The 19,516-nt window shown below is 39.7% G+C and overlaps 1 protein-coding gene and 1 long non-coding RNA gene across 5 annotated transcripts in view; one reads left to right on the top strand and one right to left on the bottom strand.

The window, feature by feature from the left end:
- Window positions 1–3,090, bottom strand: part of PCSK5 (proprotein convertase subtilisin/kexin type 5) — a 602,002-nt gene extending 598,912 nt beyond the window's left edge. For all 3 annotated transcript variants that reach the window (XM_072597475.1, XM_072597476.1, XM_072597477.1), the window contains exon 1: window positions 2,019–3,090. In XM_072597475.1, coding sequence (XP_072453576.1) covers window positions 2,019–2,207 — 189 coding nt within the window. In that variant the 5' untranslated portion in view covers window positions 2,208–3,090. The remainder of the gene's footprint in view (window positions 1–2,018) is intronic.
- The window catches only part of LOC140497011 (uncharacterized), a 72,324-nt gene continuing 55,456 nt past the window's right edge, over window positions 2,649–19,516 (top strand). For both annotated transcript variants that reach the window (XR_011964499.1, XR_011964498.1), the window contains exons 1-2: window positions 2,649–2,736; window positions 7,225–7,433. This is a non-coding gene — a long non-coding RNA (uncharacterized lncRNA). The remainder of the gene's footprint in view (window positions 2,737–7,224; window positions 7,434–19,516) is intronic.

Below are 19,516 nucleotides of genomic sequence, written 5' to 3'. Positions count from 1 at the left end.
AGCAAGGGCACAAAGAGCGTGACCTCTCTGTGCTGCCTCCTTCTCTGGCCTCGGTGAAGGATGCGAGCCAAACTAGCGGGATAGAAACTCCCTCCCCCTTTCCTCCCTCCTTCCACGCCACCCTGGCAGGGGCTGCGGCGGCGGCGGCAGCATTGCTCGCAACAGCAGCCTCAGCCGGTTGGTTAGCCAGCCAGCCCCAAACCCCACGTTTTTTGTTTGTTTGTTTGTTTGGTTTTTTTTTTTTTTTTTTTGGTCCAGTGCCAAGCGTAACCAACCTCCTCCGATCTCGTTGTTCGGGCACAAGTGGCTTTGTGAGATAGCAGCCTCAGGTTCCTATTCCCTGGAAATAGCATAAACGGCTTACGGATGTGCAAGGCGGAGACTTTCTAAGAAACCCTGTGTTCTGTGGGTCTCTTTATCAAGGCAGCAGCAGCAGCAGCACCCTTCGGCCCTCAGATCCGGCGCCCCTCACCTCCCATCGTACCCGAGGCCAAGCCACAAGAACACGCAGGCTGTGCTGACGGGCGGGGGAGGGGGGTGGGGGAGAGTCCCAGAGAGAAAGGCCTGAGGGGCTCCTATTCCACTTGGAATCTTCTCCCACCTCCACTCCCCTTTCAGCTCCAGAAGAACGCGTACGTGTCTGGGGAGACGTGTTTAATTTCTGGGACTAGTTTCCCCCAGCTCCTCCCAGTTCATTAGGTTTCTTGTTTTGGTTTGTGTTGATTTGGTTTGGTTTGAGGGTTGGGATGAAGAGGTAAAGAAAAAAACGGGAAAGCTAAGGAGATGGATGGAGATCAATAATCCCTGAGTTACCTGGGGCGTGGATGGGGGCTGGGAAAAGGGGCACACGTAAATTACACGTAATGCAGGACTTTAGCTAAGCTTCCTTGTTCTGCTTCCAATCATCCATCCCCACAGAATCACCTCATTTTATCTACATTTTTAAATGACAGGACAGCTTGGGGCGGGGGGGGGGGGGGGGGGGGTTGTGATGGTGAAGGGAACGGAATCTGTGCCTGTGAATGGTATAAATATCATTTTAAAAAAATAAGATGAACACAACGAATGTAACTGAGGTGGAGTAATATCTTTTTACCTGCTGCACTCTGAACTCAGTCCGCCCTTCCTACCCCGCACCGCTTTCTTAATCTTAGGTTCTAGTCCTGACACCAGACTCAAAACCTTCCCAGACAAGAACCCGCAGGCAGATCTTAGGGGAGAAGTTTCCAGCCTCCACCTCCCATTCCCACCCGCTACATCTAGACTCTCTGGTTCACTTCCACCCCTCCCGAGAGGAGGGAAGAAGGGGAGAGAGCTCTTTTCCCAAATAAGCAACAGGGCTTCCACCAAGGGAAAGCCCTCTTCCAGCACACACCCCTCCCGTCCCCTTCTCCTACTCCACTCTCCACTCCAAACGCCCTTCTCTTCTGCGCTTCACTGTATTCAGTCTCTAGACTCGGAAACTTCTTTCTAGTCTCAAGTCGGTGCTATCCAGTTTAACCTCTTCTCTGTCTGACCTCTCCGAGCTGCCAACAAATGACTTATTTCTAGACACCCCCCTCCAATAACACACACACACACACACACACACACACACACACACACACACACACACACACACACGAGGAGGAATGTGCTGAGGACCCGAGTTGAAGGAAAGCACCACCCCTTCCCCTCCTGCCCCGAACCACTTGCAAACAACCTCCAGAATTTTGTGTAGTGTGGCATGCGTTTGGGTTGAGTGCGTGTCCCAGGATCGCACGAGGGGGTGGGGTGGGGGGACAACCGGAGAAGGCAAGCAGCCGCACATCTGGAGGTAGGGGAAGTGGGAGGCTAGGGGGCGGGGAAGTGAGCCGCTAGCTCAGCTTCGTTCACCGGGGTCCGCTGCCAGAGTTATCTCCACCGCTGAGGCTCCAGAGGGAGAGGGATGGGGAAAAGTTTCAGAGTCCGGAGTAGGAGGGGGGAGAGGGGAAGATAACAAAAGGGATGGGGGTAGGGGATAGGATGTTGCCGGTTACCTGTCCAATGTTGATGAATCCGTATTTGCTAGCTATCCTGTTGGCCTCCTGGAATCCCCCGGCGATCTTTACAGCCCAGTGGTTGGTGTACACGCGAGTCCTACACACGGGCAGCAGGCAACCCAAAAGGAGGACCAAGACACAGAGCAAGTCCAATCGCCCCAGGCAGCACCGACTCCTCCAGCCCATCGTCCTTTCTCCTCCTTGGGAAACCACCCCAATCAACACAACTCTTTCAAAGCTCCCTTTCCCCTGGGTTCCAGCGGCTTCTTGATGTTTACCACTTCCAGTCAGACAATCCCCAGCCGCAGCGAGAAACCCTTCCAAATTTAGGTGGAAGAAACTAGAAATAGCTTGGAATATTGCATTGGACCTTGCGCCGGCTTCTAGACCATCTCTGATTGTTAAGGTGAACTACCCAATCTTCTCCCTTTCAGGAGATGAAGTGAGTGGACAGGAGCTGCTCTCCCAGTTTTGAAGCTTTTAGGTTTGTTTGGTTTTCTCTGTACAGATGAGTGTTTTGAGTTTGTCTTTCTTCTTCACCGCAGTTCTTTTACCTCCTTCTCACTCCTGTTCTTTATCTCCCCACTTGATTATCTTGTGTTTTCTTCCCTCTTTTCTCCTTAGGTCCAGAGAGCAGCAGCGGCAGCAAGCAGAAGCAGCAGCAGCAGCAGCAGAAGCAGCAGCAGCAGCAGCAGCGGCAGCAGCAGCAGGCAGTGTGAGTGTTGGCAGCTGAGCGCCTCTTCTGCTCCGTCAGACTCAGAAACCTCCCTCCCTCCTCTCTCTCTCTCTCTCTCTCTCTCTCTCTCTCTCTCTCTCTCTCTCTCTCTCTCTCTCTCTCTCTCTCTCTCTCTGTCTCTCTCTCTGTCTCCCTCTCTGTCTCCCTCCCTCCCTTCTCTCTCTCTCTCTCTCTCTCTCTCTCTCTCTCTCTCTCTCTCTCTCTCTCTCTCTCTCTCTCTCTCCCTCTCCCTCTCCCTCCCTCCCTCCCTCCCTCTCCGAGTAGTGAGTGTGGAGTGTGAGTTGAAATGGCAGCAGCGCCTTCTCTGCATAAATGAGTCTCCCCCCCACACACACCCCCTACACAACCCTTCTTTCCCACCTCCCCCTCACCCCCTCCCTCCTCCTGCCGTCCGAAAGCGGTACGGATCCAGACTCCGACTAGGTCCTAGCGCCGACTCTTTGAACGTAACCTCCAGGATCCCGGGCAAGAAGAAACTGCACGCTGTTACATACAAGGTGTATGTAACCTAGTGGGTTCTGGGGTTTGAGGTTCCACTTTCCCAGCCCGGCGCTTCTTATAATTTTGCTGCTACTTCCTGAAAGACTGGAGAAACATATAGTTTGGGTGACCTAGAGATTCATTCATCCTTGGTCTTGAACGTCCTTTAACAGCTAGCATTTAAGAAGGTCAATTTCATGTCAATTGCCTAAGGAATAACTTGAGATTTTCACTTCGTTAATTCTTCATCCTTTTCACCAACTGTTTATTTCACACATTCTATTCCAGAGAAGGAGCTTCTAACTCATTATAATATTCCCATAGCCAGAGAAAGTAATGGACTTGTTGACATCTAAAAGCAGTGCACTCCATACTACACAATTCCATGGGAGAATAAAATTTCCCGGTTAATTTTTTTCTATGAACATTCCATATGAAAATAAGATAAAAGTTGTTCAGTTCAAGGGAATGGGTATCTGCTGCTTGCATTGTCTAATTTTTTTTTAATTTTATTTTTTATAAACTAGGGCAAAAGTTGTCCAACTTTTCAAGTACTCTATGTACTGGAAAAAGTAAATGACTTCAATAAAAGGGCACAAATGGAAGGTCCTGAATAAATATTCCTCTTCTGCCAACTCTAATTCTTTACACTAAATAGTAATTGCAAGAAAAGAAAAAGCACAGAAATGATTTAACAGATGCTTCTCTACTTCATTTCTGCCCCTCCCCATTGGGTCAAGTGATTTCTCAGCAAAAGAGCAAAGTTGCCCCTTCTGAATTATATTTATCAGTTTTCAGACCACTGGCTGTCTTCCAGATCAAGACAAGTATCTCTTTCCCCCTTCTCAGTGCTATATTACCATTACTAGATTGTAGAAAATTAATTTATCTCAATCCAAGCTTTTCACAATACTTTGCATTTATCTTTCTTCTCAAGAGATTTGTCAATATTGAACTAGCACCCCTGTGAGATTATCATAGTGGACAAATATGTCTATTTCTTCAATGTATAGGCTGAAAAATATAAAGCTAGAGATTAAGCATTAGACTACTTTGCTTAGATTTTGGGATTTTAATTCATTCCTCCAACCCAGTAATTTTTTGTTTGCAGACTAGGTAGTAAACTCCCATATTGGTATTTATGTATGGGGAAGCTGTTTAATTCGTTCACATAAACCTAAACTACATGCACTCAAAAAAGTCAATCAAAAACAGACTTTGTTCTGGTCCCTGATAAGCTTTCAAAGTGAGAGAGACAAACAGTCTTCCTTTCTTATGGACCTTTGCAGGAAAGTCATGTAGAAATCACTCACACTATCCCCAAAGGTTAACCACCACTAAAGGAGATTAAACCACCACCTTATGAGTCAAAATTGTAAACATCGATCTGTATTTCCTTGAGTGTTCTCATTCTCTAATTGTTGAATTCTGGGAGTGTAGCTTTAGACACTTCCCTTTGAAAGGAAAATTACCTATGAGTTTCAAATTTGAAATGAAACTTAGAGGAATTACTATACCTCCACAGAACCTAACTTCCTTGTGGTAAGGGTTGTTGTTTCCTAGGATAAGTGGTAGAATTATTCATTGATTTTTTTCTCTCCATGGACTCTTTCTTTTTCTTCTTTCCAATAACACTTTTTCCTCCTGTAGCCATGCCTTTCTTGGCATACCTAACAGTTGCTATGTTGAACATGAACGAGAATTTCTAAGTAAGGTAGGAAGTGGACAACCACTTTTCTGCTTTGTAAACTAATACCTGGACCAGCATTTAGCTTACTCAAAGGATATATTCTTCCATTTGGATGAATATATATTAGGAAAGGGAAACCAGTTCTGGAAACCAAACAAAATGTGGAACCACCATTCACTCCTCAAATCCTTATTTAAGGTCTTGACCCATTCATCTTATTCTCCACATTTACAGTACACACACACACACACACACACCTTTCTATTTAAAATAATGCTCTCACAGATTATAGCCTCAGAACCTTCTTCCCACAGGCCAATTCATAGTACAGGTCTCCTGGTTTACATCCAGGCACCACTTAGTTCTTACTTTCATTTCTAGGGCAGGTAGGTAGTGCAGTAGATAGAGTACCACTGTAGGAGTCAGGAGGACCTGAGTTCAAATCCCACCTCAGACACTTGACACTCACTAGCTGTGTGACCTTGGGCAAGTCACTTAACCCCAATTGCCTCATCCTGGGTCATCTCCAGTCATCCTGATGAATATCTGGTTACTGGATTCAGATGGCTCTGGAGGAGAAGTGAGGCTGGTGACCTGAACAGCCCTCCCTCACTCAAAAACAAAGTCAAGTGCAAGTCATGTCATTATTTCTCTGATGGCATGGTCTTCTTCAGCAATGAAGGATGAACACACTTTCATTTCTGCTATTCCTGATTCCCATTTGATGAAACCAGTTAGCTTAGCTGGTGAAAGCTTATAGAGTAGAGTAGAAAGATCCCTAGGATGGATTAATAACTTCCAACAAATATAATTTCTGTTCTATTACTTTAGACTATATCTAGTCTACCAGCCAGCCCAATCACAAATGTGAGTCATTGGTTACACAGGGGACCAAGCCAAAGAGTGTGTTCAGTGTAAACCCATTGTTACTATTGGGAAAAGAACCAAAATTAAAAAGCCCATGGATTGAGGGAAAAAGCCAGCTAGATCTGTTTTATATAAGCCTTTTTATATTTTTAAAGCACTTTGGTGGCTATTATCACTTTTTCTTATGTCAAGAAGAGAGTGTTTTGATCCTAACATGGTGAATCAAATTTTGAATTCCTATTGTTACGATTACAAGTAATTCAGGCTATTTCATTTTTACCTAGTATCCTTCCCACTTAACTAGAGGAGCAGGTGAGGAACCTGGAATGGAGAGCTGGCCTCAGAAAGAGTTGCAGTCCAGAAGGCCTGGCTTACATCCTACTTCTGACCCAAACTAACTGTGTGGTCCTGGGCAAGTCATTTAGACTTTCAGACTGAGAATTGCAGTACAATTGGAGCTCTGCTTCTGTGGAAGGAGCTTCCTCAGTGGGCGCTTCCTATAACAAAGCAAGCAAAAGTACAGTTTTCCACCCCTCACCCCAACCACATTTAGAAGAAAACCTCTATTTGAAGATATTGATGTCAGACCAGAGTTTGGCAGGTGTGTGAATTTCTCCCCTGTGCAGATTGCATTGGTAGAAAGAAAATAAGAATAAAGAAATGAGCTTCGTTGGACATGTTGAAATCCTATAAAACACCTCCACCTCTCCAGAATCCTGAGAGAAATCTCTGTCTCCTGAGAGATCTCATTCAATCCTTTTTCAAGCTTCTTAGCTAGAATTCAGTTTAATACATTTTTAAGAAAAATCTTACATGCCTACCACATGAAACTAATTGTACTGTGAATACAGAGATAGAAGAACAACACAGTCCTTGCCTTCAAAAAGTTTATAATCTAATATATGCAAATAGTAATAACCAATAGTAATAACCAAAATTTGATAAAATGCATTTTAAGTTTGTTAAGTATATGCATATATGTAATACACACAGAATATCATTTTCTGTAATAAGCCAGTGATATAGGTGCTATTATTATCCTTATTTTATAAATGAGGAAACTAATGCTGGGAGAGGTTATGTCACTTGACCAGGTCATGTAGCTAATGAGTGTTAGAGGTAGGCTCTGAACTCGGGTCTTTCTAACCTCATTTTTCAGCAATCTATCCATGATATTACCTAGCTGCCCATTCTACAAATATGTAGAATGAAATATAGAATATGATATGTATGCAATAGAGTAGGGGAGTCAAAATCATATAGAAACTGGGACCATTAAACCATAGATAAGGATCTCTTTGCCTGCTGCATATTGACTTAGAAAACTACATATTAATACTATGTTCCATTGTATATTTATTTATATTGTACTGTATTTATATTATTGTATTCAATATTATATTGTATTTCCAAATCACATGTTAATCTAGCAACTGAAAGTATTACAGACTGCAACATGACCCCCTCTGGCTGCCTATTTGACACCTCTACTAATGAGATATGGAAGAGATCCTCCAAGAAAATTGGAAAGGAGAGATCATGTTCGTCTGGGGCATAGTTGGGAAGGTTACTGGGATGAGAAGTAGCTCCTAGATTGGACACTGAAGAAAGGAAGAGGTTTGGAAGAAGTTCATTCCAGGTATGTGGGACTTTTTTTCTTCTTTTTAAAAAATTAAGTTATTTAAAAAATTTTCCCCAGTTACATGTAAAAACAATTTTTAACTTTCATTTTAAAAACTTTGAGTTCCAAATTCTCTCCCTTCCTCCCTCCCCACCCCCACCCCTATGAAGAAGGCAAACAGTTTGATATAGGTTATACATGTGCAGTCATGTAAAACATACCCATAATTGTCATGTTGTGAAAGGAAACAGACAAAAAAAATCAAGAAAAATAAAATTAAAAAAAGTGTGCTTCAATCTGTATATAGACACCATCAATTCTTTCTCTGGGGATGAATAGCATTTTTCATAAGTCCTTCAGAGTTGTCTTGAATTGCTATATTCCTGAGAATAGTTAAGTCATTTACAGCTAATCACTTTACAATACTGCTGTTACTTTGTACACAGTACATTTCACTTTGCATCAGCTCGTACAAGTCTTTCCAGATTTTTTCTGAGAGCATCCTGCTCATCATTTCTTATAGTAAAATAATATTCCATCATAATCACCGACCACAACTTGTTCAGGTATTCCCTGATTGATGGGCATCCCCTCAATTTCTAATTCTTTTCCCCTAGACATGAGTTGCTATAAATATTTTTTGTATATGTAGGTCCTTTTTCTTTTTGTTTTTTATTTTTATCTCTTTTGGGATACAGACCTCGTAATGGCATTGCTAGGTCTTTTTAAGAGATTTCATAAATGAACGAGTGAGTGAATGAATGATACATGGTTTACCTTACCTAAGCTCTGGAGAGACAAATTGAAAAATAAGGTAATCCCTGCCTTCAGGGAGTTCACATCCTAAGGGAGGAAATAACACATATCCAAAGTTTCAGTTTCAAGTCAGATGGAAAAATCCCACAAACCTCAGGGTGCAGCATCAAAATCAAGTGTTATAGCCTCTTCTTTAATGTCATTATTTAATGTCATTCCTAGAGCTCTTGTGTTTGGGGTCCTAGTTTGTCCCTATCAGAGTCTAAGAAGAGATAGTAGTCAAGGTGGTAATGATGGTTTGACTTGCTTGGCACATGCTTCCTCTTGACTTATGGAGCTAGAAAGAAACAGAATGATACAAATCACTGTTAACACCTGGTAATACAGCACAGTATAGCCAGACCTTGAAGCTGAGTGAAGGGGGGTAGGGTAATATAAAGCTGGAAGGGTAGGTTGGAGACAGATAGTGGAGGATCTCAAATGCTAAGGTCAGAAGTTTATATCTTTCCTTCAGGCAACAGGGAATCAATGAACATTTTTGAGTAGAAGTGACATAATCAGATCTGTGTATTTTTTAAAAAGGTTAATTTGGTAGCTATGCCAAGAATTAGACAGTTTGGAATTAACAAATGGGAAAAATCAAGTCAGATAAAAGAATTCAGTGAGAGACTGCTCTGTTCCTGCATCCAGGCAAAGAGATACAAAACCTCTGGCGCTATTTGATTTTTAAATATTTTTTATTTTATTTTTAATTTATGGGATAAAATAAGCATTTCCATAACAACATAATAAAAAACAGATTGTACTTGAAGCTGAAAATCTATTATGTACAATTTGTGATTCCATTTACATATGTAATAAATTTATATATATGTAAAATAATACTTTTCTTCTCCTCTCCCCTTCCTTCCCCTCCACCATAGATATGACTACCATTAATACACATACATATACAGGTATACATATGTGTATGTATATATGTAAAATTGTTCAATGCACATTTTATTTGGTGATTTGATACACACATATACGTGTATATATGTACGTGTGTGTATGTATGTGTACATCAGAATCTCTATAGGGTTGGGGACCAACCTGTGATTTCAGTAGTAAAGAAACCACCCAGAGAAGGAAACTTACTCTACCAATGCCGACTTCTGCATTTTTTATAACTTATCCTCTTAGCCAGACTTCATTGTAGCTTGAAACATGTCCAAGAAACACTTGGACCAAATTAAAATATACCTGGAAAATATTTAAAATAAATAAAACTACAATAGAAGATGTTGTTATTCAGTCACGTCTGACTCTTTATGACCCTTTGGACCATACTGTCCTTGGGGTTTTCTTGGCAAAGATATTAGAGTGGTTTGCCATTTCCTTGTCCAGTGGATTCTTTTGTCAGACAATGAGAGGTTAAATGATTTATCCAGGGCTACACAACTAGAAAGTGTCTGAAGCTGGATTTGAATCCAGCTTTCTCCAGGCTCGGAGCGCCATCCACTGAGCCACCAGCTACTTCACAGAAGAACACAGATAATGGTCAATATGCAACCCACCAGGATCCTCATATATGGTTTAATGCCACTTCCCTCTCCATTTCTGTTTGGGTTTGTCACCACTGGTCTAGAGCACTGAGAAAGGAAGAAGCTTGCCCATAGTATAGTATATGCAGCTAGTGTATGTCCAAGGCAGGATTTGATACCAGGTCTTCCTGGCTGACTTGAAGGCCAACTCTATCCTCTCTCATTCACCCTCTTTCTCTAAGTGTGTTCCCAAGCACTCATTGTAGCATGCATTATAGACAGCAAATTAGTTAGATTTAAGAATAATAAATTCAAAAATAATCAAAACTACAAAAGTCTTTACAGATTATGTGGCTCAACCCTTCCTCTATTATTTTTATTATTTTTTGTTGTTGAATTTTTTCAGTCCTGTCTGACATTCTGTGATCCTATTTGGGATTTTCTTGGCAAAGATATTGGAGTGATTCTCCATTTCCTTCTCCAGCTCATTTTACACATAAGAAACTGAAACAAACAGGATTAGCTGATTTACCTAAGGTCACAAAGCTTGTAAGTGTCTGAAGCCAGATCTGAACTCAGATCTTTCTGACTCCAGGCTCTGTCCATGAGCCACCTAGTTGCCCCTTCCCTTATTTTTTTTTGCCAAAGAGAAAACAGATACAGAAAACTGCAACTGATGGGAAAGAAGGAAATTCATTATAAGCTTAGATGCCTTAGTTATTTAATTGCTCATTGTTTTTTTAGTTTGGCCCACCATGAGCATGCTCACTTAGCCATAGCATAGGACTTAGTATTTAGTACATTTGTGAGGATAATATTTTATATAACCAAGTGCAAAAGACTTGAAAAATTTTGTCTTGATAATAGATGTTATTATACTTTCAAAAAGTATATATTTTTATCATTAGAGAAACTGGTCTCTAGACTTAAATGGTCCACAGATTGAATTTTAATTGTCTATTTACTTGCCTAGAACTTCACTAAACAGTGCTTCCTCATTTTGCTAATTCTTAAAATGAGAATAAAACTTAAGTTGCCTATTTTACAAGGATGTTGAGAGGAAAGGATTTTGCAAGTCACATTTTTAAAGTCACATAGAAAACTGATCTACTGCTACTATCATCTTTACAGAATAAAGACTCATACCAAAGAATAATGACTTGAAGTCAGGAGAGACCCAGGTCCCAATTCCTCTTTTAAAATGTACCACCTATACATTCCTGTGTAAGTCCAAACTTACTGAACCCCAGTTTCCTTATCAATAAAATAATTACAATAATATTTGTACTTTAGTACATACTCCACAGAGTTGCTATAAGGAAGATGATTTGTTAAACTTTAAAGCACTTTAGAAATATATTGTTGATATTAAAAGGTGAGCTAATCCATTTTATTTCAATATGTAACCTTCACCTGTCTTCAATCTCTTTGCTGGATGCCAATTGCGAGTGTGTTCCATCATTCCTTAACTAATTCATTTTGTGTTCATTTTCTATATACTTATATATGTAAATGTATTCTCCTCCAGTAGAATGTAGGATCCTTGAGAGTATGGATTTTTTCTTTTTCTTTCTTCTTTATATTTGTATTGTTTTCCATAGTGCCTGGCATATAGTAGATGCTTAATAAATGCTTTTTGATTGTTTGGTTAAGTATGTGATTCTGTTCCACCCTTGATTTCTACCTCCCTCTCTAACGAAGATTATCAGACTTTTCATCCCCTCATTGTCTTGAAGAAGGTCCCAATCCTCAGTTTTTACAAATATTAAGTTCCCATTCTTAATGTTGATAAATGATGCTGTCACCAAATAAAAGATTTATGGAAATTCCCAGAATGCAAGAGTTAGGACAGGACCTTAGGATATAGAATAGTAGAGCTATGAGAGACTTTAGAGATGATCTAGTCCATTCCTCCCATTTAAAGATGAGGAAATGTGTCCAGAAAAACAAAAGAACATGACGTGATCAAGATCACACAGCTAGGAAGTAGCAGGTCCAAGATTCAAACCCAGATCTTCTGATGCCAACTCCAGTATTCATTATACTCTATCGTGCTTACAAAGCTCAGGATCACAGCAGACTTTATAAAGAAAGTAAGATGACACAGAAAGACACTGTAAGAGCCAGACTTACCTCATCTATATATCCATAGTTTGCCACTAGTATCACACAGTTTGTAATCCTAGACTTTGCAACCCCTGTAACACATAAGCATGACTCCTCCATCATCATGACTTCTTGGAAGAATAATAATTCCATCTCTCTTCATCATTGTGGCAGTTCTACTTCCACTATTATCATTAGCTCATATTTATGTTAGAAAAATACAAGATGGAAAAAACTAGAGCTGGGAGACCAAACATACTGTATTTGGAACCTGAAGATCCGAGTTTGAATCCTACTTACTATTTTTAGGATTTACCTCTCTAGGCTTTAGTTTCCTTATCTCTAAGTGATGATGAACCAAAGCATCTTTAAGGCCCCTTACAAGCCTAACATCCTGTAATTCAACTTTACTTCCCTCTCACTCCTTTCACCTCATCCCTGGTTCTCCCATCCTCACTAATGACAACTTTAAACCTACCATAGATATCTCAGAACTTCAATGAATCCATAATCGCATCATTGTAGCATTCTCTTTAACTATGTAGATTCTAACTCAACCATATCATCTTCTTCTGTGTCATCCTTATTCTGTCTGACATTAGCCTTGCCTATGTGCCTGGTACATAGAAAGTGCTTATTAAAAGCATACTGATTGATTGATTGATAAAAAACAATACTAGAAGCTTTCCATCTGGATTTTTTAACATTCAGTGAGTACCAGGGCAGCACTCAGGCTACCCATCTCTTATCCCTCACACTGAATAAGCCCACCTCCCTTTCTGATTATAGGTTTCCTGTATGATGACTTTTCTGGTGCTTTCTTTGTAATAAGTTGTGACCTGAATAACTCTCTATTGTCCTTTGAGTTGCCCTAATTTCCATTCTTTACATGGTATGTTACCCTATGATTTGGAACTCTACAGTGTCACTGGAAGGATGTTGGTGTTGAAAAGATATTTTTTTGTGTGTTAGGGAGCATTTGAGGACTGATGAAAGCAAACCATATTTTCCTAAATGAAATTAGAGTCTGATATAAGCCAAGAAAACAGATACAGGTTCCAGGGTTCTTACTGAGTGGTTAATAAAAATTATTTTTTATTGCCTTCAAACTTTTGACATATGGAATCTTACTCACTGTGCAGGTTTCTATTTCCTTTTTTGGTCTATTTGGAGATGACTTTGATGAGGTTAGTTATTCATCTTCCCTGGCAATTTATTTTAAAACAGTTTTTCCTTTTAAATCACCTTCATTTCTAAATATATCCTACCCTTCTTCCCTACTAAGATAGCCAGTCTTGTAACAAGGAAAGAAAAAAAAGGAAGCAGCTCAGGAAAATTAACCAACACATCAATTAAATCTTACAATATTCTATAGCTGTAGTTCCCCATCTTTGCAAAGAAAAGTAGGAGTTGAATATTCTCATCTCTTCTCTGAGGCCAAGCTTGATCATTGTAATTATACAACCTATATTTCTTTTCTTTTTTTTTCTTTTCTTCAAGACTTTTCATAAACACGATTCAAGTCTCAGTGGGAATATTATGAAACTAATCTTCCACTCCCAATCTCAGAGGGGAAAGTTCATACTGCACATACTCAAGCTAAACAGTCATTAGGAGGAGGATGAGGAGAAGGAAGAAAAGGAAGAGGAGGAGGAGAAGCAAAAGGAGAAAGAGGAGAAGGAAAAAGAGAAGGAAAAGGGAAAAAGAAGAATGAGGAGAAGAAGGAGAAGAAGAAGGAAAAGAAGAAGAAGAAGAATTGTCTTAGGCAGAGATACACCATTTAGGCATAAACTCTCTTCACAACCTAAAGAATATTTAACATGATTTCACAAATTCACTTACTAAGCACAAACTGAGGCTCTTGGATAAAAATGAAACAGACCCTGCTCTCAAGGATCTTGTAATTTAATAGGAAGAAAAAAGTACATGAATTAAGACTGCAGGAGAGAATTTGATAAGTGCAAAGAAGAACAATCAAAGTCTTATAAAAACTTCAGAAGGAAAATTCTAATTTCCAGTCTACAATAAATAAATGCTCAAAAACATATAAATGGAGAATTTCAAAAGAGAAAACAAAAATATTTAATAATCACTTGAAAGTTTACTCATAAATAATTGAAGTGATGGAAATTAAAACAAAATTGATTCACCATCGCATACCTATCTAATTGGCAAAATAATTAAAAGTAAAAAATTAAATGCTGGTGGGGTTGTGGAGGAATAGTTACAACTATTCATTGAAAGTGAAATTAAAAACATGAAAAACATTTTTAGAGGGCAACCTAACAATACACAGTAAAAAGTTACAAAAATGATCATTCTCTTTAAATCAATAATTCCAGTATTAAGACTATACTTTAGAGATATTATTTTAAAAGCAAACAAAAATGAACCATCTCTTCTTCTTAACAGCATTGTGTGTATTTAGAAAACAAACAAATGTAAACACCTCGAATGTTCAAGAACTGGGAAAAGGTAGAATAAATTGTGATACATTAATACAATTGAATACTGCTGGTTGGTTGGTTGGCTGGTTGGTTGTTGTCCTTCGTCTTCGAAGAGGACCAAAATGAAATCACCACTGTAAAGTGAAATTTCAGTGTGTTTGACTGTGGCTGATCAGATCAACACAAGCCTGGAATGCTCTACCACAGGCTGGGCACAGATAATCCATGTGAATATTTGGGATGAATATCCCAAATTTGTGCATCCTGCATTTACTTTGTGCTGTCTTGATTCTGCTTTGCTCAAAGAGCACAGCACCTTTTCTTATGTGGGCACACCATGATGCGTGGTCCTGTGCCAGTATCTCCCATGTTGCACAGTCAAATCCAAAGTTCTTGAGAGAGACCTTGAGAGTGTCCTTGTATCGTTTCGCCTGCCCCATGCAGGTTCTCCATAAAATAGTCTTTTTGGCAAGCATATATTTGGCATTTGAACAATGTGACCAGTCCATCAGAGTTAGGCTTTCTGAAACATAGTTTGAATACTTGGCAGTTCAGCTTGAGCAAGGACTTCAGTGTCTGGTACCTTAACCTGCCAGGTGATTCTCAGAATCTTCCTAAGACAATTCAAATGGAAGCAATTCAGTTTCCTGGGAAACATCATATCAACTGTTCCTCAGCCCCTTCTGAAGCCACACTGGCTCTCAGGTATATGATCATATTCCAGGTGAAGGATCAGCCTATTAAGAAGAATTCTAGCAAGAATTTTACCAGAAATGACTAAGAGAGAGATCCTTCTGTGATTGTCGCAGGACAATCTATTCCCTTTACTTTTATAGAGATGGACAGTGGAGGCATCCTTGAACTCCTAGTGGATAACCTCCTCTTGCCATGTAACCTGGAAAATTTTAGTCAGCTTTTGTATGAGCAATGGTCCCCCTACCTTGTAAATCTCAGCTGGAATAAAATCAGCACCAGGTGCTTTGCCACATGAAAGGAGACTTAATGGCCCTCAAAACCTCTTCTTCAGTTGGACGTTCTGCTAAGGAGGGATTGACTTCAACGTGAGGTAAATGGTCAATGGCTCAGCCTTGATTGATGATGGTCTGTTGAGAACACTGTGGAAGTATTCAGCCCATCCCTCTAGGATCATGTCCTTATCACTAATCAATGTGGCTCCATCAACCCTGAGCAGTTGTGATGCACCACAGGTTTTTGGTTCATAAATAGCTTTCAGGGAATCATAAAAGCATGTTGGATTGTTACTATCAGCATAAAACTGAATTTCATCTGCCTTCTTACTGAGCCAGGAATCCTGCATCTCTCTAAGCTTTGCTTGTACTTTGCTTTTGATGGAATTAAATGCTGCCTTCTAAGAGGTGGGGGAACTATCTTCCTGGTAAATCCTGTGGAGTTCTCATTTTTCATTTAGCAGCTTCTGAATTTCCCCATCATTTTCATCAAACCAGTCTTGGTGTTTGTGAATGTTCTGACCCAGATGAGCAAATGCAGTACTGTACACCAAATCTCTGAAAGTTGCCCACTCCTTTTCTGCCCACTCCTTTTCTGCTCCAACTGTGTGTTGGCTCAACTTTCCCTTCAAGTCAGCAGCAAATTGTTCAAGCTCAGAGAAGAGCTCTAATTTGTTGACATTAATTCTTCTGGTAGTCATTTTGCCTTGGGATCAGCACTTTTGATGAATGCGAATATTTAGCTTGGAAAGGATAAGTCTATGATCAGTCCAGCACTCTGTACCACACATTTCCTTTGTCACTCTCACATCTTGTCTGTCTCTTCTCCTTACAATCACAATCTATCTGCGAGGTCACATCCATGAAGTTTTTGCATTTAGGTAAACAGAAGACAGTGTTGGTGATGAGAAGGTCATGTGATGCACAAGTCTTCAGCAGTAAATGACCATTGCTGTTGTGTTTCCAACTTCATTCCTCCCTAGGACTCCTTGCCAAGTCTGGTAGTCTGAGTCTACTCTAGCATTAAAGTCACCTAGAATTGTAAGCTTGTCCTCTGTTGGCACATTGACAATAAGGGTCTCTAGGTCTTCATAAAATTTGTCTTTGACTTCATCAGGGTTTGTCATGGTGGGGGCATAGGCACTGATGATGGTGGCATGATGTTTTCCTGTGAGTGGCAATCACATTGTCATGAGCCTGTCATTTACTCCTTTTGGCAGGCATGCCAGCTTGCTGATTAGATTGGTTTTGATTGCAAAACCCATGCCACCATCATGGCACTCTCCTTCACTGCACCCACTCCGCAAAAAATGTGTATCCAGCTCCAACTTCAGTAAGCTGGACTTCATTTGCAAACCTTGATTCACTCAGGGCTGCTATTTGTATACAATACCTGTTGAGTTCTCTTGCAACAAGAGCAATTCTTCTTTCAGGTCTACTGGATTTTGTGTTGTCTATTTGTGTGCACATGTTCTATGTGCTGATGGTGAGTGAAATCATTTTTGCAGATGTTTCCATATTTTTTTTGTGTTTCAACCACATAGTGGGATTCCCTGCCTGCCGCAATAATCAGTCCAGGGTTGGGTAAGCAGGCAATATTTAGAGCACCTTTTCTAGCCCCCTTCCTCACACCAGGAGGTGAGCAGTGCAATCCTTAAAAGGCTGCTCAGATGCCTGGGGGCTACCGAGTTGCACTGCTGCTTCCAGTGAGAAGACAACTACATTTCCTAGTGTATCTGCACCTGCTACTTCATCACTTGCTTGTAGTCACAGGACTTTGAGATAGGTAAAAATAGTAAAATGGTATGGGTGACATCTTTTGATTTGTGCATAAATTGGATTTAAGTGATGCATAGTTGTACAAAGTCATCAGCCTCACTCTTCCAGAGTCATCACTGTCCAGTGGCAAGACAGAGTCAAGACAACTGGTGACGGCTCAAGATGCAATGGATGATCTTGGCATCTTCAATGTCTAACCAAGCACTAAGGGCTCCATAGCACCTGCTTCAACTGCCTTCATGACCATTGGAACAAATTATTCTTATCCACTCACTCCACCATGGGAAATCTTCACATGCTTGTTATAACACAAAGATCCCTCTGTTATCCTCATCCCAGTTTAGCCTATCTGCTGAAATGGTTTACTGGAGTATGGCTGCTTGTGCATGCTACAGCTTCTTGGAGTCACAGGTGAGAATTAGGTGGAACAGGTGGACACCAAAGGTGGGAAGCAGCCTTGAAAAGGTTTTGGCAGCCTTCACACCAAAGGTCCCTGAACATACCCTACACCTGAGTAAAAACACAATGATAGGAAAGGGCAAGAAAGAACAGGAGACACAGTGTGGCTGGGACAGAAAGTTTGACTGGAGAAAAAAGTGAAGGGGAGTAGTATAGAATAATATGAAAAGGATGAAGTTTATATTTATACGAATTCAGTTAACAAAGAGGAGCTAATAGGTCAAAATTTCTCAGTGATATGAAGAATTCACTGGGGGAGGATGGAGTAAGGGCAAGATTGGTTAAAAAGACCGATAAGAAGACTTTTGATATTCCAGATGAAAGAATAAGGGTCTAAACTCTAATGATGCCGGTGGGAATAGAAAGGGCTTAATTAACTTGAGATATTATGGAAAAAAATCAGTGGGACTTGACAACTATTTATGCCCAAGGGGTTAAAGGAGAGAAGAACCTAGAAGATGATTACAACATTAGTCTTAGTTCAAAAGAATGATTCCGTGTAAGGAATGTCCAGCATGTTCTTGACAGTCTAAATGGTGTCTTTTAAATACAAGGTCCAATGTTCCCTAAATATCATTCTGACCAGCATGTACTGGTGCAATAAATAGAGTGTAGGACTTGGAGTTCTGAGTTTGAATCCTGCCTCAGATACTTACTAACTTAAATACCAGAGTCAAGTCATCTAACATTTCTCAGCCTCAATGTCTGCATTTGTAATATGAGGATAATAATAGAACTTTCTTCACAAAGTTCTTGCTAAAATCAATCGAGTTAAAGCATATAAATTGCTTTGCAAACCTTTAACTGCTCTGTAAAAGCTTATTTTGTTATTATTATTCATTGGAGTTATTTTCCATTCAGGTATAATCTGAAATTCTCACCATCATGATAACCTCTATGAGAGGTGAACACTGCAAATATTGTTATTTTCTGGTATATATTATGTCATATTATGATACAATTATATTTCACATTTAATTATAATATAATCATTATAGAACATATAATTATTATCCCATTTTACAGATGAGGAGGATGCAGTTCAAAGAGTTTGTAACTTGTCCAAGATCAGTTCAAGCAGAGTGGCATTGTGTCCTAAAGTCTATAGTTGAAAGGCAGCTGTGTTACCCTTGGAAAGAAAAAAGTTCCTTTGAAACTGGGAGAGTGATGGGGACCTAGGGTCTCCTCTAGCCTTCCTATCTATAAAAAGAAGGGATTGGATTACTGTGACTAATTTTTTATCAGCAAGTCCTTGGCTGGGGAAAAAACTTATATCCTTATTTTCATTGACCTCTAACTGCAGTTTGACATTTCCTTCAATTATAATTTTTAAAAAAAAATATTCTGAAAGGGATTGTTTGGCTTCACTTGATTATAGAACAAGGCCATGACACACACCCACGCAAAGGTTAAGAATCCATGGCCTAAATGATCAAAAAGGTATTTTTCAATTCTGACATTCTTCAAATTCTTTACCATGCTTTAGTTTATCACATCAGGTAATTATCGTTATAGAAGGCACAAGGAGCCTGATTTTTAAGAGTATAAAATATATGGTGAGTAAATTTCACTGGACATGTTGAGTGAATGATACAGAGGAAATGACACCAATAAATTGACACAGGACAAGGGATACATTTTAGAAGGGACACAGAGTTTATTATGGATAGATAGACAGATAGATAGATAGATACATTATTTATTTCATTAGATATTTTCCAGTTGCAAGTAAACATTTTAATATTCGTTTTTAAAAATTTTGAGTTCTAAATTTTCTTTTTCTTTTTTCTTCCCTCTCTCACCTCATGAGAATGCAAATAATATGCTATTGATCATACATGTGAAATCATGCAAAACATATTTTCTTTTTTTATTATTATTATTTTATTTTTCATTTTTAACACAGTTCATATCACATAACACAATTCCAACTTTTGGTCAGGGGATATTTCTTTTAAAGCGTTTGCAATATAGACCACAAATGGATTTTTTTTTTTTAACGTTAACCAACTGAGACATAAATAATAACTATTTATGCTAACTTCATAAGCCCTTGACCT

This window comes from Notamacropus eugenii, chromosome 3, assembly GCF_028372415.1.
Source record: "Notamacropus eugenii isolate mMacEug1 chromosome 3, mMacEug1.pri_v2, whole genome shotgun sequence".
In the NCBI taxonomy this organism is placed as follows: domain Eukaryota; kingdom Metazoa; phylum Chordata; class Mammalia; order Diprotodontia; family Macropodidae; genus Notamacropus; species Notamacropus eugenii.
The sequence above is the reverse complement of the archived record's forward strand: the minus strand, read 5'-3'. Positions and strand labels throughout refer to the sequence as shown.